The sequence below is a fragment of the Molossus molossus genome, unplaced genomic scaffold, assembly GCF_014108415.1.
Source record: "Molossus molossus isolate mMolMol1 unplaced genomic scaffold, mMolMol1.p scaffold_m16_p_1, whole genome shotgun sequence".
Taxonomy (NCBI): domain Eukaryota; kingdom Metazoa; phylum Chordata; class Mammalia; order Chiroptera; family Molossidae; genus Molossus; species Molossus molossus.
Genome location: NW_023425344.1, coordinates 200759294 through 200786296, shown reverse-complemented (window position 1 = coordinate 200786296; position 27003 = coordinate 200759294). Strand labels below are relative to the sequence as shown.

The following is a 27003-nucleotide window of genomic DNA, read 5'->3' as shown; positions in this document are numbered from 1 at the left end:
TGTTGTTCCATATTAGTATTTATATTTTAGAATATGATGCATTTTAGTAAATGTTTTATTTACTTCAGAGAAAATTCTCAACTATCTTTCTTTGTTTTTTTTCAGAAGCCCAGCAGCGTCTCCTTTTGGTTACAGTATTCTCTCTGAGTGTTCACTATCAACCAGTGGATGTTTCTTTGGCAATTTCCACTGGTCTGCTAAACGTATTGTCACAGTTATGTGGCACAGACACTATGCTAGGACAGCCCTTGCAGTTGTTGCCAAAGACGGGTGTTTCTCAGCTTAGCACAGCTTTAAAAGTGGCTAGTACAAGATTGCTCCAGATTCTAGCCATCACTACAGGGTGAGCATTGTGGATGTCTTGGTAGAACTGTGTTGAGTCTGGTCTTTTCACATTTAAGTAACTTCAATTTCCCCCTGATCTCCTTTATGTGTTTAAGTATAACATTTGCCCTTCTGTGTTATTACCATTTATTTTTTTCCTGTTAATTTCATGTAGGACTTATGCTGATAAACTGAGCCCTAAGGTAGTTCAATCCTTGTTGGATCTACTCTGTAGTCAGTTGAAGAATTTGTTGTCCCAAGCTGGTGTACTGCGTATGGCCTCTTTTGGAGAAGGGGAAGGAGAAGAAGGTGAAGAAGAAGAAAAAAAAGTTGACTGTAGTGGAGAAACTGAGAAGAGAGATTTCAGAGGTATCATAAACCTTTTTCTCTGTCATTATTTACAAGCATTTATTGAGTCCCCATTGTGTGCCTATAATTAGAACGTGTAATTCTTTCTGTTGTGGGCATGAAAGGATTTTTGTTCATTTAGAAACCCCTTTTCTCTACAAATATGTATGATATAGATGAGTTTCTGACTTAACCTTTTTTCCTTAGAGTCCTTTAAACCTGATGTGGTGATTATACTCCTTACTATCTATGTTCAGCCTCTCCTTGGCTGTCCTGGCTCTAGAACCTAGAAGTTCTATGTAACTGATTCCCCCAGGATATGTTTTCTTAGCATCAGATCCTGACAATCCATCTCTAACCACACTTTTGGCTTCAATGTTCACCCAGGACCAAGGATTATTTGGGAACTGGGTTAGAAATAGAAGAGTTGAACTTCTTGCTGGGCTTGTTGCTCTGTTCCCTGGTCACTAAAAAAGTTCTTCATTATCCTTAGCCATTGTAATTTTTGGTTGCTGTGATATGATCATGTGATCATAGCTTTAAAAAAAACTATAGTGAACATTATATCTCAGTAAATTTAATTTAACCCTGAACAGAACCACAGCATATGTCTGCTACATAATTAAGGGAATAAAGCTCTAAAATTGGTTAATTATTTTAAAAAGTTTGTGAAACTGCCATATCTTATTATCATAATAAATTCTGGGAGCCCTTAAATTTTTTCTGGATTAGACAGATAGATAGACAAAAGGAAGGATAGATGGATGGATGAATGGGTGAATGGATGGTTGCATAGAGAGGAAGTTACTTAACCATTCTGTGCCCCAATTTCCTCATTTATAAAATAAGAATAGTAGAATCATTCTCCTAATGTTATGAGGATTAAATAATTTAATATATATAAAGCACTTAGAGAAGTGTCTGTCACATAGTGAGGGCTCAATGAATATTAATATTAAAATATATCTATAAATTTTATAGATAGAGGGAATACCTTGGGGTTACAGAAATGATAAACTATTCTCTTTGTTCTCAGGGACCCTAGGGTAATGAGGGAGGCAGACATGTAAACAGATAATTGCAGTGTAATACAGGAAACTCATAAGAAATAGTGAAATCTTGTAAGGTAGAATCTAGGAGGGTATATGAGTTTGATTAAGGACTAACTTTTAGTTTCATAGGGTCAACCCATGGCAAGTTTTTTCTCCCAATTTATACAGAGAGTACAGTGCTTATAGAAAGAGCACGGACAGACTCGTAAGGTATGAGAAAATAAAAACCAGCCTTTAATGCCACCTTCTGTTTTCCTGCAATAAGGTAGTAAATACAGAGTTGTTAAAGTGATAGTTTCTCACCACTCTGTGCTGAGTATTGCACATATGGACAGCAAGGAAGACATAGTAGTTACTTTTCAACCTATAAGTCCCCAAGAAAACTGGATCCTTCCATATCCAGGAAAGAATGAAACAGTTCTGTGAGTGAATCTCAGCAGGTGGAACAGCAGACTGAATCCACATCCACTCCCCTCAAGTTGTCCTGGAGAGAAGGCCATTGCACCTCTTGATTTATGGGGATGGCTGGGAGTGAAATTGATTCTAGTCAGTGCTGGCCAGGCGTACAGAGGCAGGTCACCCTCTAAAACTCTTAACTGAAAGGTGTACCCTTCATTTCAAATGTACTATTAATAATGAAACACAAACTATATCGATTTCTATCAACCAGCTCTATATAGAATATTTCCAGGCTTTAATTAATTTAATTAGCTTAGTGTCTTGTCATAGAAATACTTGCTGGGAGTAAGGGTGGGGGAGTAGGATTGATGCCTCATATAAGGTTTTCCCAGGGATCTCTACCTAAAGAGAAAGCTTCATTGAACTAGATTTTGAAGAAAATGTACAGGAACAGAATTGGAGTGAAGTATGTGGGTACTCAGGACAGGCTAATAATTTTATATTCTTCAAACTAATATAAAAAATATTTGTTTAGTAGAATTTAAGTAAAGAAGAGGTAGATACTGTGTAGAAGAAATGTAGAGGACTTAGCTTTTTCTCTCTTATTGTCCCTAGCAGTTTAGCTCTGTCATAGACTTGCACACCCATCTCAGTAAAATGTAAATCCTCTAGTTAATTAGACATCTGTGCAAATAGATTACTGGCCATCTAAGCATGCCCCTTGGTGGTGGTGTTGGGGGGGTCTTCTTTCCATTACAAGTGATGACTTATCTGTATTTTTCTTAATTTGATATGCCAGGATCTTCCTGAAGGAAGTGCTGTATATACTTGTCTGCAAACTGTTATGATTTTTCATGTAATAGTGCACCTTAGGGATTGACATTCTGGGCAGCTGCCCCACTGGCACACTTTCCCTTATTTCTGAGTGGGACTTTGCCAGGATAAGGAGGTATAAAAGGTGTTGAATGATGAGAGAACATGGTGTGTTACAGGAAGAACAGATAGTCCTCTGGCTTCAAAATGCAGAGGGTGGAGGGAAACTATGAGACAAGAGAAAAGCTGATGCTGATGCTGATGCTGATGCTGATGCTGGTAGAAAAACTGGGAAGTTTGGTTAGGGCAAGTTTGTGTGAAAAATCTTATAGATTCTGAGCTCAGGCAAAACAAACTCAGGCCTAGAAATTTGCTTCTCTGTAGAATCTGAAAACAGTCTTTTTTAGAGATGTGATTCTTAATTTGATTGGTGGGGTTTGGGGATAATGAACTTTTTGAAAATGTGATTAAATTTGTGAACTCTCTCACTAGTCAAATACACATACATACATGGGTTTTCATACATCTTCCTCAAATTCTATACAGTAGAACTCTAGACTTGGTTAGAGAACTATTGTTTCAGAATAGCATTAAAAAATATACAAAACCAAGTATACATACTTTATTCTAGCAACACACTATTTTGTACGCAGATGTAAAAGATGTTTTAAGTTTGGTTTTACTTTCTTTTTCCCATTCTGTTCTTTAAATTTTAAAAATACAGCAGCAGACAACCCAGATTTTAAATTTAGGATTGTGCTTACTGCAATCTAATTGTAACTTATTTGATATAAGATTGTGTCCTGTTTGTTGGCTTTTGGTTATAATATAAACTTGTCTCTTCATTCTTCAGCTGCTCTTAGGAAACAACATGCAGCCGAACTGCATCTGGGGGATTTTTTAGTTTTTCTTCGCAGAGTTGTATCTTCAAAAGCAATTCAGTCAAAAATGGCTTCCCCAAAGTGGACAGAGGTGCTTCTGAATATAGCATCTCAGAAATGTTCTTCAGGTATATAACCTTTGCCTTATGTTAGAGTATTTTTATACCTCACGTGTGTTTTATTCAGATAATGCCAAACTTTAACAACATTGGATACTTGATCTTGATTTCAAGACTTTTTTTTTTTATAAGTACTTATTTGACAAAAAGAAAACTCTAATTTTAGGAGTAAAATTGATAGGAATTAATAATAGAAAGTAGCCTTGGAAAAGAGAGTGGATTTTATTGCGAACTTGGCCCTGTATGTTCAGATAACAGTAATTAAAAATAAGCAGAGAATATCCTGTTTAATATGATAATTTGGCACAGATTTCACTTCTTGGATTATCAGAATACAAATCTGAATTTGTTTATTCTCTCCTATAGTGATAAGATTTCTGTGCTTTGATTGTAGCTTCTCATTGTATGCTGTTTATGAAAGTTCTATATAATAAGCTTAATTCCTGGTTCTTAGCCAAAAAGTCTGGTCAGTCTTTTTCTAGTCTGTTTTTTCTTTATTGTGGTAAAATGTACATAAAATAAAATTTACCATTTTAACCATTTAAGTGTACGGTTCAATGACATTCACAGTGTTGTTCAACCGTTATTGCTCTCCATTTCCAGAACTTTTTCATCATCCTACTCTTTTAAATATGCTAAAATATAATGTAATCTTCCATGGTACGTGTTATTTTATATGTGCATATTCTCAATATACTAGTTCTTAACTAGTATAACTTAGAACAGCCTTTTTTCTCTTTTAATAAGAGGAGGCTTTTGGAAGATAGATTAAGGTCTTAGAGCAAAAGGAAAATTCAGATATTCACTTATTTTCTATTGGTTTTATTACAGTAATGGGTATAAAAAAAGAGTATTAGTATCCTGGGTCTGCCTTTGCTTACTTTAGAAAAGTATAAACTGCTAATTCCCATTAACCCTAACAATCTCTCTGAGGTAGTCAGGGCATGGTCAGAGAAGAAGCAATGAAAGGGTATGATAAACCTTAGCTTTAGAGATTAACAGATCTGTTTAAAATTCTCCCTGTGCCTCTACTGAGCTGTGTGGCTTTGGTCAATTTACTTAACTTTCCTGAGTCTCAGTTTTGTCATCAGTAAAATCAGGATGTAATGTAGGGTTTGTGAGGATCAACAGAGTTAATGTGTATGAAATCCATAGCACAGGACCTGGCACAGGTAGTTATTATAGTGCTATTTTCTTTATACAAGGTGTCCCCCCGCGCCCCCCCCCCCCAAAAAACATATGTCAACAGGGTGTCTGTAGATTCTGTTACAGTTTGAAAATGAAATGTATTTTAGTAAACATTGGCTTTATAATTATTCAAAGTTGTATATACATTTTTTGGGACACTCTATACATAAAAACTGAAATGTAAATGTGAATACTCATATACCTTAATGGGTATAGGATGAGTCCAGAATTATTGTGTTAAATAGATTGAGTGAAGTCGATTCCACCCATAAATGCTTAGCAGCCTCAGGAATTTTTTTTTCAAGAAGCTCATTTAAATTTTGAATTTAAGTTACACTAATAATAAGAAAATGTCTTTCCTCCCCCAGGTATTCCTCTAGTTGGTAACTTAAGAACTAGGCTTCTTGCGCTTCACGTCCTTGAAGCTGTGCTACCAGCCTGTGAATCTGGTGTTGAAGATGATCAAATGGCCCAGGTTTTTATTTTTAAAGTTGTTAGTAAATATTTTTGACATCCACAATGTGACCAACATAAATCTAAACTTGCAGTCTTTTCAGTTGTAAATGTACCATTTATTCAGTAGCAAAACTTCCACTTTTGAGATGGCTTTCTTTATAATTTCACCTCCAAGCAAGAAGAAAGATAAATTAAATAACGGGGTGTAAGAAGGAGGAGATAGTGAATATTTGCAAGGTCAGAAAAAAAGGAAAATCTGTGAAATTTCTTACTATGTTTGGGCATCTACTGAGAAATGTGTGAGGTTGCATGGCCTGTTCAGAGATCTATATAGTGGGGCAACATGAGGGCAATGGAACCCGCTCTCTAGTGAGTTAATGAACTTTCTAAAAATATATGTGTATTTAACTTATAACCACCCAAAGTAGCTATAGGACATTGATATAATAATGTCACATGTGATTTAGTATTATAGTTGAATGATTTTATTTTTTTAAACTTAAAAATACCCTTTATAAATTTTATCATTCTGTTCCCTTCAATAAATAGGTTGTTGAACGCCTATTTTCCCTTCTGTCAGATTGTATGTGGGAGACACCCATTGCTCAGGCCAAACATGCTATTCAGATAAAAGAAAAGGAACAAGAAATAAAATTACAGGTAATCCATTTATCCAAAATAGTATTTTTAGATAGCACAAGTGAATATTCTATCTTTGGATTCCTTCTTTTCTGAGGGACCTTGTTCTGTCAGTTATTTCCTCTCTCCACTCTCTCTCTCTCTCCACTGGTTCCTTCCCCTCAGTTTACTTCTTCAGCCCAATTGTTTATCTTCTATTAAAACATGGAAATTAAATGACAGAGGTAAGTGTTAAGTACTAAATACAGTATACACTTTTTTGTTCACATCTTTCTTGACTTTTTATTTAATTTATTTTTTTTATTCTTCACCCGAGGATACTTTTCTGTTTATCATCAGATAGAGTGGGAGGGAGGGATAGAGAGAGACAGAGAGAAACATTGATGTGATAGAGCTACATTCACTGGTTGCCTCCTGCATGACCCCACCAGGGCCGGAGATGAACCACAACCAAGGTACATGCCCTTGACTGGAATTGAACCTGCGACTCATTGGTCCGTGGGCCGACGCTCTAACTGCTGAGCCAAACCGGCCAGGACTACTTGAAACTCTAGCCTTCTACCTTCTCTTAGATTTTCATATATCCTCTGCCAGTTCTTAATTCCTTCTGGAAGCATCTCTTCTTTGCTGTTACTTTCTCCTTGCCTTCATCTCAAACTCTGATATTCCTCAGGGTTCTGTCCTTAGCTTTTCCAGCAGTCTCTGTCACACTGTCTACATTTATTGCCTTCCAAATTTAAATGTTTGCCCAAATATCTTCCCCTCAAACCTTTCCCTCTTTTTTCCTGTCCCATTTTTTTATTGATGACACCACCATTTACCTAGCTTTCTAGATTTGAATTGCTGTGAACTCTAGACTCTCCTAATGTCCTCATTCATGTAGTCACTAGGCCTCATTGATTTTACCTCCTAAGTAACTTGAATCCATTTATCTAGCTACCTTAATTCTTCTCTTGGTTTTCATGATTTCACACTTCTTCTGGTTTTCCTTCTGTCTTTGTATATTGGTCTTTTCTTCTCATCCTCTCTTATTGGTTCTTCCTCTTCTATTTAGTCCAAGTGTTGCAGTATCTCAAAGCTTTGTCCCAAGACACCTTCCTTTTCTCAGTTGTCACCCCCATTCCCTTTCCTGTACCCAACCAAACCCTATTCACACCCACATGCCATTGATTCCCAAATTTTTAATTCCAGTTATGGCACTTTTTCTGAGTTCCAGACTATGTACTACTTCCATTACCACTTGAACGATAGCTTAAGAGGCATCGCATACTTAGTAGTATCCTTAGTTCTGTCACATCCTGTTTCTTCATTAGGCTTTTCCATTTTCCTACTTAGTACCTCTACCGCAAAACCTAGAAGTCATCTTTGATACCTCTCTTTCTATACCCCCTCCCATTTTCTTTATTCATACAAATCTCCAAGTCCCATTGACTTCTCTGTAGAACATAACTTGAATTTGTCCACATCCTCGTTCCTCTGCCATCACCCTCTTCCAAGCCATTGTCATCACTGGCCTGGTCTATGCAATAGCCTTCTAACTTACATTATTAACTCTCTATGGTCCATTCTTTATACGGAATCCAGAGTGGTCTTTTAAAATTACAAATCAGAGCATGTTGGTCCCCTGCTTAAAACCCTCCACTGGTGTCATCATTCTTGGGATAAAATCTAGAACTCTTTGTTCTCTCCCTTTGCTCACTACACTCTGAAGAACTTGCCTTTTTCCTGTTTCTTGGGCACACTAAACTTGTTTTTTCCTTTGGGCTTTGTACATGATATTCCCTCTACCTAGTACGTCCCTCAAATATGTTTATCAGAGGTCAGTTTATTATTCTTGTTGCAATTATCACTTCTTCAGAGAATCCTTTCCTGGTTCTCAATCTGGTGTTAGTTGCTACACATTCTTTGGTACATCATCTGTTTCAATGTCAACGTAGCACTTACTACCTGATTTTTTGTTTGTTTGTATATTTTCTGTCTCCATCTTTCAAAATATAAGTTCTATAAGAACAGAGACCTTATCTATTTAATATACTACTGAATATGTAGGACCTGCTAATACCTATCACATAGTAGATGCTTAGTAAACACTCATTGAGTGAATGAATGATTTCAAGTCCTCAATAATTCTTACCTGACCTCTTGTAGTAATTTTCTGATTGGTCTCTCTGCCTTCATCCTGTACACTCCTGGTAAAATAATGTTTATGAAACACAGATCTGATCAGCAGTCTACTATATAACTCATTCTGTGCAGACACTCCTTATTGTCTTTAGAGTAAATTTAAACTTAAAATAGCATTCAAGGCCTTTTATGATTTTGTTTCTTTTTCTTTTTATGGGCTGCTTTTCTGCCAATCTCATTCTCCAGAACTTCCACATTGCTTGCAGTTACTTTAAATCAGTGAACTCTGTTGTACCTTCATGCCTTGAGACATGCTATACCTACTGCCCTAAATACCTTCCTCTCCTTTGACCAGTTGCTAAATATCTTCTCATTATTCAGGATTCAGCTCAGAAGTCATTCTCTTTTAAATGCTTACCTTATTCTTTTCAAGCATGGTTAGATACTTAAACTTTCATGTTGCTACTATACCTGTTAAGTAATTTCTGTTACTCTCAAGACTAGAATATTGATCTTATTTGTTTCTCCATCCCCTAATTGTACTGTAAGTTCTTTTTTGGGCAAGGACTGTGCTGTATTTGTCATTGTGTTTTTATTGCCTGCACACTAACTGGTATGTAGTAGATACTTAATAAATGTTTGTAGACTCAATCAAGCAGTTTTAGAATATATATTAACTGAGATTTGGGTTATGCCAGAATACTGACGCAGCTTCCTTTCTGGCAGAAGCAAGGAGAGTTGGAAGAAGAAGATGAGAATCTCCCTATACAAGAAGTATCCTTTGATCCAGAGAAAGCTCAGTGTTGCCTAGTGGAAAATGGACAGATTTTAACTCATGGAAGTGGAGGAAAAGGATATGGATTGGCATCAACTGGAGTAACTTCTGGCTGCTATCAGTGGAAGGTGCATTGCATTTTGTCTTTCAGTCCTTTTTCCAGGTTCTTTTGAAAAATGTATGGAATTACTTTAAAAAATTATTATATGAAAATATTCTGTCATTGTATATTAACATAAATGGAAACTGAATGAAGGATATACAGAAACTCTATTATTATTATTTTTTTAAACTTATCTTTATTTTTGAATGTATTACAGATGTCCCCCTTTTTCTCCCCCATTGACCCCCTCCTCCCCAATCCGGCCCACCTCCTGCCTTCCCCAGACTATTATCTGTGTCCATTGGTTACGCATAGCGCCCTCCCTCCTCCCTTGCCTTTGAGGTTAACTCTATTATTTTTATAAGTCTTCTTTAATTCTAAAGTTATCTCAAAAAGTTAAAAAATGAACAGTTAAAGAATCACAATAATCCCTCCCATTGCATACCCAGCAATGAAAGCTCAGTAGCATGTGCAATATTTCTGCCTAGGAAAGCCCATTAAAGATTCAGTGCCCAACGTACCTCGGTTGCAGTTTGTCTCTGGCCCTGGTCGGGTTGTGCAGGAGGCAACCAGTTGATGTGGCTCTATCATATTGAGGTTTTCTCTGTCTTTCTCTCTTTCTACCTCCCACTCTATCTGATAATTAGAAAAATATCCTCAGGTGAGGAATAAAAAAACCACAGATTCAGTGCCCAAGATTTTTTTTTTTTTTATCCTCACCTGAGGACATTTTTCCATATTTTGTACAGATAGAGTGGGAGGGAGAGAGAGGAAGAGAGAGAGAGGGAAACATCGATGTGAAAGGGACACATCGAGTGGCTGCCACCCGCACGACCAACCAGGGCCGGGGACAAACTGCAACCGAAGTACGTGCCCTTAGCGGGAACCGAACCCGGGTCTCTCCAGACCGCAGGCCGACGCTCTAACCGCTGAGCCAAACCGGCCAGGGCAGTGCCCAAGATTTTTATTGAGTGCTGGTCATATACCCTCTGGCTGGTATAGCTAAAATTTTAGATTTCCAGAAGGAAAGCTGGTGTTTAGTATAAACTGTATTATTGTATAAGCAGTCTAGGCACAATGAGCCATGCTTATCAGGGGAAGTTTTTATCAGTGTAGGGAATCAGTCTAGTTCCCAGATGCCAACCAAGGACCAATGTTACAAGCAAATCTTTCTAAGGATAGCCCTCTCTACTATGTTAACTCCTTTTTTTTTTTTTGCACAGTCCATCCTCGTGACTCTTGACCATTGTGTCTTCACAATAACATTATTATTACCAATAGGGCTTTATGCAGCAGGGTGAGATCAACCTGTAGTATTGACTTCAGTTATATCTTTTGGGGTCCTAGGCTTAGCCAGTTAAAACAAATCTTATTAACCATAAATGTCTATATTAAAAAGTCATGATAGTTTGTCCTTAAGTTTTTTGTATTAACTTTTTAAAACTGGGTTAGGCATAAATTTAGCACAGAACAACTCTGGCCAGTCCAGGGCTCAGGTAGTGCCTTGAGTGCATACTCAAGAAACACAATCCCAGAGGGTATACATAGTATCCCTGGAAACGAAGAGTATAATTATTAGGATACCCTTAATCAGGATGCTACAGTAATCAGCCAGAACAAGTTAACAGGGCCCCAGTGTGCCCTTTTACCCCCTGTTTCTAGTGTATTCTGAATAATTTAGTTGAGTCCTTGGTTTCAGAGGGACTGCCTAAAGGTAGTCAGTTAAATGGTTTTGCTTGTCTGCGATATTAGTTTATCTGCCGCATGTGAATGACATTTGGAGGTGTTCTGTGTAAAGTACAGGACCTGGGGCCACCCTCTGCTTTTTGTAGTCTGTCAGATGTGATGGGAGGTTCAACAGTCAATTTGAATTTAAAGTACTCACAACATGCTTTAAGACAACATGGATATTTTTTCCCCTAGGAGAAGGTACAGTTCTGAAAAACAAAGATCATTAATGCCCTCCCCATTTCTTCATATTTCCCCAGGTTCTGGGTTTTTGTTTTTTTCTCCCTTATTTTAAAATCAGTGTGTCTTGCCCTGGCCAGTTTGGCTCAGTGGTTGGCCCATGGACCAGAGAGTCCAGGTTCAGTTCTTGCTAAGGGCACATGCCTTGGTAGCATTTCGTCCCTGGCCCCTGTTGGGGTTGTGTGGGTGGCAACCAGTCGATGTGTCTCTCTCACATCAATATTTCTCTCTCTCTCTCTTCCTCCCTCTCTCCCTCCCACTCTATCTGAGGATAAATGCAAACTGTCCTTGGGTGAGGATAAAAAAAAATCATAGTGTGTCCCATTTAGTAATTATAGCTTCATACTTTTCAATCATTTTTTTTATCTTCACCTAGAGCAGTGGTTCTCAACCTCCCTAATGCCGTGATCCTTTAATATAGTTCCTCATGTTGTATGTGGAGGTATCTGCATGTGGGTGGACCCACCTGGAGACGGATAGAGGAGCGGGTGTCTCAGTTTCTAAAACCATCGGAAATATGTGTTTTCCGATGGTCTTAGGTGACCCCTGAGAAAGGGTCGTTTGACTCCCAAAGTGGTTGTGACCCACAGCTTGAGAACTGCTGATCTAGAACTTTTATCCAGGTGGGTTGGGTGCAAGAGGGACAAAAGAATTTTCCCGCAAAAACATTTTTATATAACTTAATTGGTCTAAATATCAATTAAAAAATTTTTTTTCACCCTGGCCGATGTGGCTTAGTTGATTGTAGCACCCTGTACACCGGAAGGTGGAGGGTTCAATTCCAAGTCAGAGCACATATCTAGGTTGCAGGTTTGATCCCCTGTTGGTGCACTTACAGGAGGCAGGCAGTCAATTGATGTTTCTCTCTGACATTAATGCTTCTCTCTCTCTCTCTCTCCCCCCCTCTCTCCCCTTTCCCTCTCTCTTCCTCCCTCTCTAAAATATATTTTAAAAAATTTTAAAAATATGTTTACCAAATGTTCTACCTCGTAATCATTTATCCAGTGAGCCGCCTAAGAAAAGATCAGTCTCTTTCTGGGGAGAGCTTCATCTACTAAGGCATGTATATCAGAAGAAAGATGAGACATGTAGAGATAAGTTATCAGTCTTTTGTTGCAAACTGCAACTAAACCAAAAAGCTGAACATAATAAGTCAATAGCAGTAGGACAGCCCCAAGAAGAGGTCAAGAGTCTTAATTTGTTAAGAGTGGTCAGAGGGGTCATACTCCTGTGGTATGCCCTCCTCCAACTATCAGCTTTCAGTAGGAATCATAAGTTAGGAAGGTAATCAGTTTCTGTGTCAGAAATATAAGAACAAGCCCTTTCCCAGGGACATTTGCAAGAGACCCAGGCAGTCCAGCCAGAATCCATGATGTTTTCATAGTTTATGACACCACAAAATAGTCTTAAATGTGCAATAGTCCCAGAGTTTGAGTTTTGTTCATTGTACTGGTGTCTTTACGTGAACACAGTTGATGCTGGGCTGAAACAGCTCATAGCAGACAGTATCAGATTTTAACTTTAAGCGGAGTCAGGTCCTGGCAATTAGAATCTGTGAATTCAGGATTCTAAAAAGCTAGCAACTTCTTGGCAGCAAGAAAGCCTAGATGCTGTAGGACTAAGGCTTTCTTTCCTAAGCCCTTTTTAAACCTTGTTAGTCTGAGGGATCTAAATTTACCCACTCAAAAAATAGGCACTTAAGGCTGGAAAATCATCAGCCTTTAAGGATCAGACATCTGATTTTATAAGAATTCATTGGCAACTAAAAACTTCTTTTTACAACTCTAGAAGTGTATTTGTATGTCTCCATCTGGAGATTGCTGCTCTTTATTTTGTCTCCCTTTTTCCAGAAGCTCCAATAGGCAAAAACCATAGCAAAAAAATCACTTATGGAGACTTGTTTTATTTCCAATACTTAAAAGAGTTTAAATTCCAGTCTATCTACTGGTGGCAAAACACAAGGAAGTTGTGTCCCACTAACATGTTTTTCCTTTGCAGCTTTCACAGATCAGGACAATCTCTTAGCATTTATGAAGTTACAAAAATATAACATTTTCCATCAGTTTTTATCATACATTCAGACCCAGTAGCCATAAAAAATAGCTGTTTTTAAAATTTTACTTTCTCCCTTCAGATTCCAAGTTTACTCAAACCCTTAGCTGTAAATTGAGCCTTTACAGTGTTAATTGATTGGACAAGAGGTTACCTGCTGCAGCAGTAGTAGTAGCTAAAGAAAATAGTTGCGCCCTTGCTGGTTTGGCTCAGTGGCTAGAGCCTTGGCCCTCAGACCAATGAGTTGCAGGTTTGATTCCAGTCAAGGGCACGTACCTTGACTTTAGTTCGTCCCCAGCCCTGGTCCTGCAGGAGGTAACCAGTCGATGTGTCCCTCTCACCTCGATGTTTCTCCCTCCCACTCTATCTGATGATAATAGGAAAATGTCTTCGGGTGAGGATTTAAAAAAAAGAAAAGAAAATAGTTGGAATGGCTTTTTTTTTCTCTCATCTTGCTTTGGCTCTGGAAACTCATTTAATACCCTTTTCCCTCTCTTTTGGAAGAAAGCGCAGCATGAACTTCTCATAGTTTTGGTCTATCTAAAACTTACCTTCAGGGAATTTTTTTTAATGTGTTTTTTTATTGATTTTTTTAGAGAGAAGAAGGGAGAGGGAGAGAGAGATAGAAACATCAATGTGAGAGAGAAACATAGATTAGCTCTGCCTCCTGCACGCCCCCTACTGGGGATCGAGCTCACAACCTGGGCATGTGCCCTGACCCAGAATCTAACCTGGACCTGTCAGTCCATGGGATGATGCTCAATCCACTGAGCTACACTGGCCAGGCTACCTTCAGGGATTTTTTAACTCTTTCCTCTGACACCAGGAGGAAAAAGCAACTGCAAGCTAATGTTTATTCTTTGGCCCATCTAAAGTCCTTTTGTTGGGAATGTTTGGGTCCCTTCTTTTCCTGCCTAGAGGAGAGAGCAACAGATTTTCCCTTGGCTTCTCTTTTTTTTTCTCACTTTAGCTAACAAGGCCAGAACCATCTAGGGGATCCAGCAGGCAAGCTCTTAGAAGCTGATGATTTTCCAGCCTGAAGTGTATATTTTTGAGATGGATCTGTTATTTTTGAATTCCATTGGTAACTTTTACCTCTCACAACAGATAAGCAACTCATGGGCTATTTTATTATATGTGTAACTTCATAGCCATCAGGAACCATAGTTTTGTCTTTATCCACTTTTCTCTTTTCCCCAAGTCACGCTTTAACTATATTTTAATGAGTTGTAGTTGTAATGAATCTCATGGTTGCCATTACTGTTTAAGGGGTCCCCAAGATCACCCCTATATTCAAAGATTTGTTAGAAAGACTTACAGGAATCAACATGTAGTTGCACTTGTGACTAAGATTTATTATAATAACTCAGTAAGGACAAATAGCTGGATAATAAGGGAAAAAGAGATTGTTGGAACCTGGAGGAATCCTTGTGCAGGCTTTCTTATGCTCTCTCCCATGGAAGGTCACATGGAACACACTCTTTCCCTAGCAACAAAATGCAGCAACACGTGTTTGATGTTTTAGGGAAGCCTATTAAAGACTTAACACTCATGATTTCTACTGGGGGCTGGTGATGAAGGTATGCTCTGCCTGACATGTACCAAAATTCCAGACTCCCAGAAGAAAAGCAGGTGTTCAGCATACATTGTTTGTTCAAACATTCTAGGCCTGGTGAGACACCCTTATCACTTAGAGAAAGTTTTGTATCAATGTAGGAAACTGTTTACCAGTTAAATTCCCAGATAAGAGCCAAGGGCCAGTGTTATAAGCATGCCTTTTTAAAGATACCAGTCTGAGGCCTGCTGTATTAACTCTTTTCTGCACAGAACAAGAGAATTGTTAGAAAATTTGTATGTAAAGAATTGAAGCTTCCCACTAATAATTTTCTGGACTAGATATGCTTCCTCAGCGTTGTAATTAAAATGTAAGCTAAAATTGCTTATTTAAAATAAGTACTCAAGCATAGGAAATATTGTAATAACTATGTATTGTATTAGGTGGGTACTAGACTTATTGGAGGGATCACCTTGTAAGTTATATAAATGTTTAACTACTATGCTGTATACCTGAAACTAATATACAATATTAACATTCAGAAGAATGTCAACTATAATTGAAAAAATTTTAATAAAATAAGGACTAAATGTTCTACAAGGTAAAAATTAAATTTGTTGAAAAGTCTTTACAAAATGATTAAATTTATTTTATTCATATATTATTTTCACTTGGGCTAAAAATAAGTTTAGGTTTCCATAAATGGATAAATATTATTTGTAAATGTATTTCTCAGTATTGATTTATGCAGTTAATAATATATGAACAGATTTTTTAATATTAGTGAATGTTACCATTTCATTTTAGTTCTACATTGTGAAGGAAAACCGAGGTAATGAAGGCACATGTGTTGGAGTTTCTCGTTGGCCAGTACATGACTTTAACCACCGTACTACCTCAGATATGTGGCTCTATCGGGCCTATAGTGGTAACCTCTATCACAATGGAGAACAGACTCTGACACTGTCCAGCTTTACTCAAGGAGATTTCATTACCTGTGTATTAGATATGGAAGCCAGGACCATTTCCTTTGGGAAAAATGGAGAGGTACTGAAACTCACAAGTATTGCCTGTTTTCTTGTTTTTATTAACACTCAACTCACTTATTCAAGTGCTAGTTATTCAGTTTATAGATTATGCATTCTTCTCTGCTTTTTCTCTAATACCTTTTGATTGTTATAGTATTTATCAGCACCAGATCAACAACTGAAAGGTAGTAAAATTCCAGTAAGATTGTTGAAACAGATGAACAAATTAGGATCATTTATTATATGTGGAATTTCCTTGGTTAGTAAGATTAATTGAGATTTGGCTATAGTAACTTTGTTCTGTCTCCTAGGAGCTTTGAATCTTAATGTGATTGGATATCATCAATTTTTAAAAATATTTTTTTGTTTCCTTCTCTTTTCATCATCTGTGCCACACTATAGGAACCGAAATTAGCTTTTGAAGATGTGGATGCAGCAGAGTTGTACCCGTGTGTAATGTTCTATAGTAGCAACCCAGGGGAAAAGGTAATGAAACCTCAAGTCTAAAGCATAAAGGATATTTGTCATTTTTTATTAATATTTGTTAACATCAGATAGAGCTTATAAATATAAGTTATTTCTACCATTAAAAGTACCTGCCCAGCTCTGGCCAGTTTGGCTCAGCAGTTAGAGCATTGACCCTTGGACCAAAGAGTTGCGGGATTTATTCCGGTCAAGGACATGTACCTCGGTTGTGGTTCAGTCCCTGGCCTTGGTCGGGGTCATGCAAGGGGCAACCAGTCGATGTGTCTCTCTCACATCGATGTTTCTTTCTCTCTCTCTCTTTCCCTCTCCCTATCCCTCCTTCCCTCCTTCCCACTCTATCTGAAGATAAATGGAAAAATATCCTTGGGTGAGGATTGAAAAAAAAAGTACCTACTCAGGTAATTTAGTCTTTTAGAAGCAAGTTAGATTACTTTTAGAAACTACCTGCACTTTTTATTAAGGCACTGTTTGCTATTCTGGCAATGTGAATAGAGTAAATCAACTTTCAAGCATATGTGCAATTATAAGAATTATAGGAAATAGTTTAGGGATAATCTGGTTCTTTGGCAATTATGAACATGAGACAAAAATATAGAAGTAATCTTAAATGTAATCAGACATTATTAACTGAATAATGGAAGTTCCAATTGTGATGAGGAATCTGCCTTTCATTTATTCAGCTGAGAGGGTTCTCAGATCTTTTAGTGGTATAAATTCAATCCCTAAACCTTTAGGAGGACTGTATTAAAGAGGTACCTTCTAACTACGAACTATTTTTTTCTCCTCATCTAAAATCCAAGCAGAGACAAACTTTTTTATGATTTCCCTATGCTGGTGGGTGGATTTTTTTTCTACCCCATTCTTTCACTTGAGGATGTTGCATAGCTTAGATCTGATATTTAGAATTTCTAGTTACTCTTTAGCAGAAAGTTTTCATGCTATCTCATATAATAATATTTCTATAATGGAATGTTGGACTTGGTAAATCCTAGTCATGAAAGTTACTTTTTATTCTGTGTTTTTAAATATATTTTTCTAAATTTTCAAAAGTTATAATTTCAAGCTAACCATTGACATTTTCTGAACATTTCCTGTGTGTCTGGCACTGTAGTAATATAGTCTTATTTAATCTTTAAAATAACCTACTATTACTGTTAAAATAACCTACTAGATACTATTACTAGTGCCATTTTTTTTCCAATGAAAAAGCTGAGGTTTAGCGAGATTAAATAATTTTCTAAGATTGTGCAGAGTTATTATTTGAACCCAAGTCTTGCTCTTGTTTTAACCTCTATATGTCTTACTTGAAATGTGTATTCAGATTGGGACTATCCAGTTCTCTAGATTTATGATTTTATCTTTCTGCCCCTTGAACAATATAAGATAGTCTCAGGACTTAGTATTATTCTGGACTTTTGAGGATGAGAAAGAATAGATCTTCAAGGCTTTTTTTAAATTTTTACTAAATTGAATTAGTCACATATACCTTGGTTTGTATCCATCTTTTGTGTGACCACAACAGCTCTGATACAGGCTTTAGAAAGTTTAAGTGACTGAACTGCTAATTTCAGAGAATCATACTACTACTAACTTTAGTAGCTCTGTAACATTTGCTCACTCCTTATTGGGGCCAGTGGTATAATACCATGTATTAGGAAGCCAAACACTAGTTCAACATGGAATTACACAGAATCTGTAGTGACTAATAATTTAGGAGAACTATTAATATTACGCATTTGCTACTCTTTTCTTTTTCAGGTGAAAATTTGTGATATGCAGATGCGTGGCACACCACGAGACTTACTTCCAGGAGACCCCATTTGTAGTCCAGTAGCAGCAGTGCTGGCAGAGGCCACTATTCAGCTTATCCGAATCCTTCACCGAACAGACCGTTGGACTTACTGCATTAACAAAAAAATGATGGAAAGGCTGCACAAAATTAAGATATGTATTAAAGAGTCAGGTCAGAAGCTAAAGAAAAGCCGCTCGGTACAAAGCCGAGAGGAAAATGAGATGAGAGAGGAAAAGGAGAACAAAGAGGAAGAGAAAGGTAAACATAATAGACATGGCCTTACTGACCTCTCAGAGCTGCAGCTGAGAACCCTTTGCATAGAGGTGTGGCCTGTGCTGGCAGTGATAGGAGGAGTCGATGCTGGTCTTAGAGTTGGAGGTCGATGTGTTCACAAGCAAACTGGGCGCCATGCCACGCTGCTGGGAGTAGTCAAAGAGGGCAGCACGTCTGCCAAGGTCCAATGGGATGAAGCAGAAATTACTATCAGGTATGATCTGTTGAGTTACACTTGAGCTAATGAGTATTTAATAGTGATATGAGCCTTTGCCCATGGACACTGAGTAATTATATGTTTTAGGTGAGCTGCCAGTTAACTTTAAAATACTTTTTTCATACAGTTGGGTATGAGTACTGTGATTTCATAAAGGAATATTTCCCAAGTCTGTGTTCCTTGGAATGCTAGTGGTTTGTAAAGTTTATAAGTTTTTGTTTTGTAAAGAAATTGTAAGCTCACTAGTTTATGTTTAATTGGAATCCTCCTTTCTATTTTTCATTTGGCTTTCAATTCCATTACTCACTAGGATAGAAAAAAGGCAGCCAGCAGATCCTCCAGCAGTTACATTTTGTGTAGGAGGGCTTTGAATGTATGACAGGAACATTTGAAGGGCTAAAATTAGGTTTTAGGTTATCTGTGACTTTACATATTCTTGCTTTTTTATTTATTCATTTATTTTAAAGCACACATTTCTGTCCTCTCAGTGTGTGTGCAACATTTTGGATAAATACAAAAAATTACATTATTTTACACAAACTGTGTATATTTAAAAGCTTTTAGATTGTTTTGCAATCAAATAAGATTTATGTGAAATAGAAATATCATGTTTAAAAAGGAATATGTCAAGTATCGCTCTCAATAAGGGGACTCACTTATCTAATGACTATATATAATGGTATCATTTGAAAATAGGGACTTACTGATGACATTATATAGCTTCATTATACTGCCTAAAGTGTCATGGGACAGTATGACATGGGACAGTATCTAAAACAGCTAAGTATTTTTTTGAAGGCAGTACTGCTTTAGAATCTAACATAGCTGTAGACCCTTTCAGCAGAAAAATACACATATATAAAGTTTACACACAATTTCAGGATTTAATGGACTCTACCTCCCTCCACTTCACCAAGCTAAAAAGCCAATGAAACTTAGTGTTATTTGAAAATATCTACCTTTTCTTTTATTCTTGCCTTGTTTAAGAAAAGATTTATGTAGCCTTATTAATATGGATACAATATAGCAAAATAAACTAAAACAAAGGGATGATAAGATTAGGAAAGTTAAATTGGAACCAAGACTTAGGTTAATACAACAAATGTATACTACCAAACTTTTTTTTTTTTTTTATCCTCACCTGAGGACATTTTTGCATTCATCTTCAGATAGAACAGGAGGGAGAAAGGGAGGAAAAGAGAGAGAGACACATACATCGAGTGGTTGCCACCTACATGACCCCAACCAGGGCCAGGGACAAACTGCAACCGACGTACGTCTCCTTAGTGGAAACAGAATCTGGGACTCTCTGGTCCGCAGGCCAACGCACTGACCGCCAGGCCAAACCAGCCAGGGCCCACCAAACTTTTTATACTTGCTAAAGTGTTCTATTACATTTTGTGTAATTATAACACTTTTAAACTTCAGGAGATTCTTGCCAAATATCAGGAAATATGTGATCATATTTTTGCTTAAACTATAAGTTAGAAGCATTAATTGAAGATTATAAAGTAATTTTTTCAATGAAACAATGTCTTCTCTGAAATAGGTTATAAGTGGTCATTACCTATATAATAAGCTAGATTTATTATACAGACTTCCAAATAACTAACATCAAGAGTTGTCAGAGAACATCTGTCTTACCTCCTGTTTTTATAAATAAAGTTACACAGCCACACTCTTTTGTCTAGGTATATCATTGGCTACTTTCAGACTATGGTGGCAGGGTTGAAAGGTTGCAATAGCGACTGTGGCCTACAAGGTCAAAAATGTGGGGTGGGCAAAAAAAGATTTACAGTTCATATGGAAAAATGTATAATACAAGAATAATTAATAATGCAAGAATAAACTGTGTTTCGTGTACTCACAACTGTAAACCTACTTTTGCTTACCCCATATTTACTATTTGGCTCACAGAAATTTTGCTAATTTCTGGCTTACATTGTATTAGAGTGAATTTTCTTATTTGAAAGCACATGCACATCTCATTGCTTTTGCATTTAACATCACATCTCCCCATTTTCTCATAATAGACTCATTTTTCTCTCTGTAATGTCTTCTCTAGCTTGTGTAAATAAAATATTCTCTGTACTATGTACATGATGCATCTTATTTTGTCTATTTTATATTCTGTACCTTCCTCCTGTCTATCCCTCACTTGCTTCTTCCTGTGTCATTTCTGATCTTTATTAAAGCTTCCCAACTTTTTGGTCGCCTAGTGATACTCCATTGTATAATCTGGAACCCTGTGAACCACTGCCTTTTGATGTGGCGCGATTCCGAGGCCTGACGGCTTCTGTGCTGCTGGACCTCACGTATCTGACTGGCATTCACGAAGACATGGGCAAACAAAGCACCAAGCGACATGAAAAGAAACATCGACATGAGTCTGAAGAGAAAGGGGACATTGAGCAGAAAACTGAGAGTGAATCTGCTTTAGATATGCGAACAGGCCTAACATCTGATGATGTCAAAAGTCAGGGTACCACAAGCTCCAAATCAGAAAATGAAATAACTTCATTTTCTTTAGATACCACCCTGCCAGGGGTGGAATCCCAACACCAAATAACAGAAGGAAAGAGAAAAAATCATGAACACGTGTCCAAAAACCATGACATACCCCAGTCAGAAATCAGAGCAGTCCAGCTGTCCTATCTCTACCTCGGTGCTATGAAATCACTTAGTGCTCTTCTTGGCTGTAGTAAATATGCTGAGCTGTTGCTGATACCAAAAGTTCTGGCTGAAAATGGCCACAACTCAGACTGTGCAAGCTCTCCAGTTGTTCACGAAGACGTGGAGATGCGTGCAGCCCTGCAGTTCTTGATGCGACACATGGTGAAGCGAGCAGTCATGCGGTCGCCCATAAAGAGAGCATTGGGATTAGCTGATCTGGAACGAGCTCAAGCCATGATCTATAAATTAGTGGTCAGTGGGCTTTTGGAAGACCAGTTTGGGGGCAAAATTAAGCAAGGTATGTTATCTGATTTTTAAAAATTTTTGCTTTCGTGCTATTTAAATTATAATTGTCAGAACTGATATATTCTGTAGGTGATTTATAAAACTTGGCCAAAGCAGTTTTCACATCATTTTTCCTTTGTAAAGATGAACAGTTCTTTGTTGTTTCTTTTATATTAATTACCTATAATTTTCTATTTTAGATCTATAAAGCATTAGAATTTATTAATTATTACTGCATTTTATAAAACTGAAATTTAATCATGCCACAAAAGGTACTCAAGTATTTATTGATCTGATTCAAAATAATATTATTCTGATGACTTCTCAGGCATTTTATAGATTCTGTATTAGATGTAAAAAAATCTTGTTTTAATCCTCACCTTTGGAGATAATTTGAATTTTAAGATTAAAATGAGATTCATTCAGTATTTATTGAATGCCTACTGTGTGCCAGGTGCTCTTGTAGGTTCTGGGGAGTGAGCAGTGAATACAACAAAGTCTCTCACTATCATGAAACTTCCATTGTTTTTATTCTTTCTTCCCTTCTTTCTTTTTCTTTACTCCTCTCCTTCCTTTCTGAGCTTAGACAGTGAATAGGCAGAGAGAGGTGCATGGTGCATATAAATAGTATTAAGATCATGATGTTTATGAAAGTATGGCCATTTAGCAAACCTTAATAGAATTAGCTATCTTTATAGCAATACTTTTTTTGTTTGTTTGTTTTTGTTTTTAACTTTTGGGAGTAGTTTGTTTTGTGAGCCATTGCCCTTTTCAGAGCATGGAGCTTCTCTCTAGGTTTTCATATTCTTGTGTTTACATGTCTTCATCTTTGCCTGCGTAAAGACAAAAGATAGGCTTCAAAATAAAAGTGCTAAGGAAACACAGTTTAGAAACTATCTAGTCAGATCTCACATACGTAAGTGAGACTAATTTTTTATTTTTAAGAGAACCTTCCCTAACCAAAAGAAGTGAATAATTACAAGGGCTTTTTACATTTTTTTTCCTATAGAGTCTACAGTTATGAGTACAATAGTGAACACAATGTATATATGTAAGAACATTTTTTCTGTAAATCTTTTATAGAAATTGCTACTTATGAAATATATTTAGAAGCTTTACAAATTAAAGGTTAAAAGTTTTCTATTCCCATGTCACATTTGAAAAAACAAATCCTTACCACTTTCTTAACCTTTACCTTGGTTTATAGAGATTGATCAACAAGCTGAAGAAAGTGACCAAGCCCAGCAGGCACAGACTCCGGTTACCACTAGCCCATCAGCCTCAAGCACGACTTCCTTTATGAGCAGCTCGCTGGAAGACACCACAACTGCCACCACTCCAGTCACTGACACAGAAACAGTGCCTGCATCTGAGTCTCCAGGAGTGATGCCACTAAGTCTCCTCAGGTAGGGAGGTTAACCTTTACATTGTGCCATATATGATGCCTATGGTTATGTACAGTTATTCTCTTATGAAGAATGTGCCCAACTAAATCAAGGCATTCTAGAGGTAGAAGGAACCTAAGAGGTCATATGGTCAAACACAGTTTACTGAAGTTGGAACTATCCCTCAGAAGTTTAACAACTTGCCCCAAGTCTCACAGCCATGTAGTTGTGGTCCCAGATCGAATTAACCTTGCCACTGCCAGTAAGGGACTACAGCACTTTATCTCCTTAGAGTGATTTAAAAAAAATTTTTTTTTGGCTAAGCTTTTTAATATGTTTTTCATCAAAAAGTAAATACTTGTATTTTGATTATTACAGTCGTCCCTCACCACTTTGCGCTTCGGCTTTCACGGCTTCACTCTGTTTCAAACATATACTGTATTTGAAAACACCGCGATAGAGTGACTCACTCTGTTTCAAACATATACTGTATTTGAAAACACCGCGATAGAGTGACTCACTCTGTTTCAAACATATACTGTATTTGAAAACACCGCGATAGAGTGACTCACTCTGTTTCAAACATATACTGTATTTGAAAACACCGCGATAGAGTGACTCACCCTGTTTCAAACATATACTGTATTTGAAAACACCGCGATAGAATGATTCACTGTTTCAAACATATACTGTATTTGAAAACACCGCAATAGAATGATTCACTCTGTTTCAAACATATACTGTATTTGAAAACACCGCGATAGAGTGAAGCCGCAAAAGCCGAAGCACGAAGTGCGAGGGACAACTGTATATAAATAAAGAATCCTACTTCGCGGAAATTTATTTATCACGGTAGAGTACGGAACTGATTAACAGCGATATACGAGGGCCGACTATACAGCTTTAAGAAAGCTTACCTCCATAAAAATAATTTTCTTTTCTCAGGTTATTTTCCCTTTAAACATAATTTCTTTATTCTTACTGTAAGATCAAACAAGTGTACTTTTCAAGTGAAAGAGCATGTCTTCTTCAGCCACCTTATTTTAGTAGATTTCTAAATTTCAAATAATGTTCATGTTTCTTTCTGCTTCAGTTTACAAGATGTATACACAAACTGAAAACCTTGAAAGAAGATCTCTGGGGAGGGGCTATTTTGTGAGCTCTTTAACCTAGGGCTTAAGTGAAATGAAGGGAAGGAAAATGGATATTGTCCCTTTTTCTTATTTCTTTTCCCCCTTCTCTTAATTGACAGGTTATTATCATTCCCCAGTGCATAGACTGACATCTTAGTAAAAGAGAGTGGCCATTATTGTAATGATTCTCAATTTTTTGGTGTCCACAAGAGCCACCTGAGAAGCTTTTTAAAGCTCTAGGGATGTATTCCCCAGTAAGTCTCTTAGTAGGTCTGGTGGGGCACATAGTTTGCATTTGAATTAAGTTTCCCCAGTGATTCTGATGCAGTGGCCACACATTAAGAATTATTGTTCTGGTTTTGGACAGAAGGAGCACTAATCCTAGTAGCTACCACTGCCCAGTCCCCGCACATCTCCTGCCTCTTGAAGCTTTGTCACTTAAGTAACACACTTCCAGGAAGTGCTTCTGTTCAAGAAAGGAAGAAGAGCCTGGCCGATGTGGCTCAGTGGTTGAGCGTTGACCCATGAACCAAGAGGTTACTGGTTTGATTCCTAGTCAGGGTACATGTGCAGGTTGTGGGCTTGATCCCCAATAGGGGACGTGAAGGAGGCAGCCAATCATTGTTTCTTTCTCATCGATGTTTCTATCTCTCTCTCTCCCTCTTCCTTCCTCGATTTCTAAAAATCAATAAAGAAAAGAAAAAAAATATATATATATATATATATATTTTCTGTTTACACACACATACACAGAAAGGAAGAAGAGAGGAATGGTAGGATATTCTAATATGGTTTTTAATGTCTCCAGCAATGAACAGAATTCAAGGCATCCATACAGGATCAATAGCACCGGGACTTCTTTTTGCCTTTCTAGCTCTGGGTAGTGAAGGCATGGGATTCAGTGGTATAATAATGCTTTCTTGCTCCCAGAGGCATTCACCTGGCCTTGTGAGTCCTCCTTTCTTCTTAGTCTTTGTTTCCATGTTATTAACTGGGACTATATTAGAGCTGCAATTGCGCCTGCCTGTCTGAATATCATTTAACGTGAGAAAAATCAGGAAATGATTGCCCCCTACATGAATATTATTTGACTGCATCGACAATGCTTTCTTGATGCTTAAAAAGTAATGTTAGTTTTGTTGAACAAATCAAAAGAGCAGTCAGTCAGTGAGGAGCTTCCTGGACTTTGTTCTTTAGCCAGTGTCTGCCTTCTCAGCCTGAGAGGGGCTGCCTCTCTATACCTTGCCCCCTCTACACAGCTGGCATAGCATTCTTACGCTGTATTTGAGCTATGCTGGGTGACTGGGCAGTTATCTTTTCTTTCCATATGAAAAATTTCATAGCTAGCTAGTGAATTTATGTTTAAAATAACTGTAAGTTATTTATCTTTACAAGTTGTTTTTTGTTTTTTTTTAATTCTGTAACTGCTTATGCCTACCAAAATATTCCTGTCATCTTCGTATTATAGTAGAGGAAAGCTCCCTGAAGACAAGGGTTTTTAAAAATCTATTTTGTTAATTGCTGTGTTCCTCTACCTGCTATGTTGTTGTCATTTTGCTGAACAACTGATAAGGTATGATTACTTGTGTAGTAAAAGCATCTTATGAGATAACAATTTTTAATGATTATAGCTAACTTGTGTAGTTTTCCAGGTTTCATATTCTTTTATAAGACTGTGATGTATACACAGGGTGAGGCAAAAGTAGGTTTACAGTTGTGAGTACACAAAACCATTTATTTTTGTATTATTATTGATTAACTACTGTATTATTTTCCATACGAACAACTGTAAACCTACTTTTGCTCACCCCTGTATTTGGTAATTGGATTTTATGCTAACGACTACTGTTTTCTTAAAGGCAAATGTTTTCTAGTTACCCAACTACCACTGTACTTCCCACACGTCGTGCACAGACTCCTCCAATATCATCGTTACCGACCTCTCCTTCTGATGAAGTAGGAAGGAGGCAGAGCTTAACTTCTCCTGATTCACAGTCAACAAGGCCAGCTAACCGCACAGGTGCGTGTATTGTTATGCACTGTGGCACCCAAACCTCCTGACATTCCAAATGTGTGGGACTTTATTGTGTAGGCATTATATTTTGTCTTCATTGAAGGTAAAACAGTGATTTTAATTAAGGGGGACAGTCCTGCCCCATCAAACTGGGCTGTCTTCTCTATTTTGAATCTGTAGATTGAATTATGGCTATTTGGGAGAGAAATAATGTATTGTATATCAGTCATATTAGACCCTTTCTTTAAAAATTTTTTTCAATTACAGTTGACATTCAATATTAGATTAGTTTCAGGGTGCAGCATAGTGGTTAGACGTTTATTTAGCTTATGAAGTAATCCTCCGGATATATCTAGTACCCACCTGGCACCATCAGTCCAGTGGACACCTTGTGTCAACACAGACCAGTGCACAGTAGTGGAGCTGTCAAGGTGCTGGTTGTGGAAACTGCAAACGGCCGGGAGCCCAGCACCATCCCCTGCAGTAAAAGCCAGATCAAAGTTGCGATATACCCCCAGCGACAGAGGCTCGGGAGCAGACATCCATCCCCAGGCAACAGAAGTACAGACCAGCAGCAGAGAACTATCCCCCTCCCAAAAAAAACTACAGCAAAGGCTGAGCAGGAGTTGAGCCCCATTGGGAAGCAGCACTCCCCAGCCACCAGCGGCAGGACCGGGGGCTCCATAGGGCCCTGTGCGACCTGGTGGCCCACAAGAGTGGTGTGGAGCCGGGGTTCCAGATGGACCTGTGCAACCCAGCGGCTCACAAGAGCGGTGTGGGGCTCAAGAGGAGCCAGTCTCAGTGAGCCCTATACCTCTCGTTAAGCGGCCCCAGGACTGGCACTAGAAGCAGCTAGCCTTGGTTCACAACTTGGCTTTTCTGGACACCTCCAAGCCCAGCACAAGAAGCAGCCATCTGCAG

General features: G+C 37.8%; 1 protein-coding gene across 29 annotated transcripts in view; it reads left to right on the top strand.

The window, feature by feature from the left end:
* Positions 1–27003, top strand: part of HERC1 (HECT and RLD domain containing E3 ubiquitin protein ligase family member 1) — a 236115-nt gene that overhangs the window by 140896 nt on the left and 68216 nt on the right. For 24 of the 29 annotated variants that reach the window (XR_004960256.1, XM_036265948.1, XM_036266229.1 and 21 more), the window contains 12 exons: positions 106–343; positions 500–693; positions 3790–3945; positions 5493–5617; positions 6130–6240; positions 9070–9246; positions 15604–15843; positions 16227–16310; positions 18069–18589; positions 20788–21563; positions 22758–22956; positions 25928–26088. Coding sequence is in view for 28 of the 29 variants with exons in the window: in XM_036265948.1 (XP_036121841.1) it covers positions 106–343; positions 500–693; positions 3790–3945; positions 5493–5617; positions 6130–6240; positions 9070–9246; positions 15604–15843; positions 16227–16310; positions 18069–18589; positions 20788–21563; positions 22758–22956; positions 25928–26088 (2982 nt within the window). In the remaining variant the exon portion in view is untranslated. The remainder of the gene's footprint in view (positions 1–105; positions 344–499; positions 694–3789; positions 3946–5492; positions 5618–6129; positions 6241–9069; positions 9247–15603; positions 15844–16226; positions 16311–18068; positions 18590–20787; positions 21564–22757; positions 22957–25927; positions 26089–27003) is intronic. The other 5 variants (XM_036267182.1, XM_036267102.1, XM_036266662.1 and 2 more) reach the window with 3 other exon arrangements.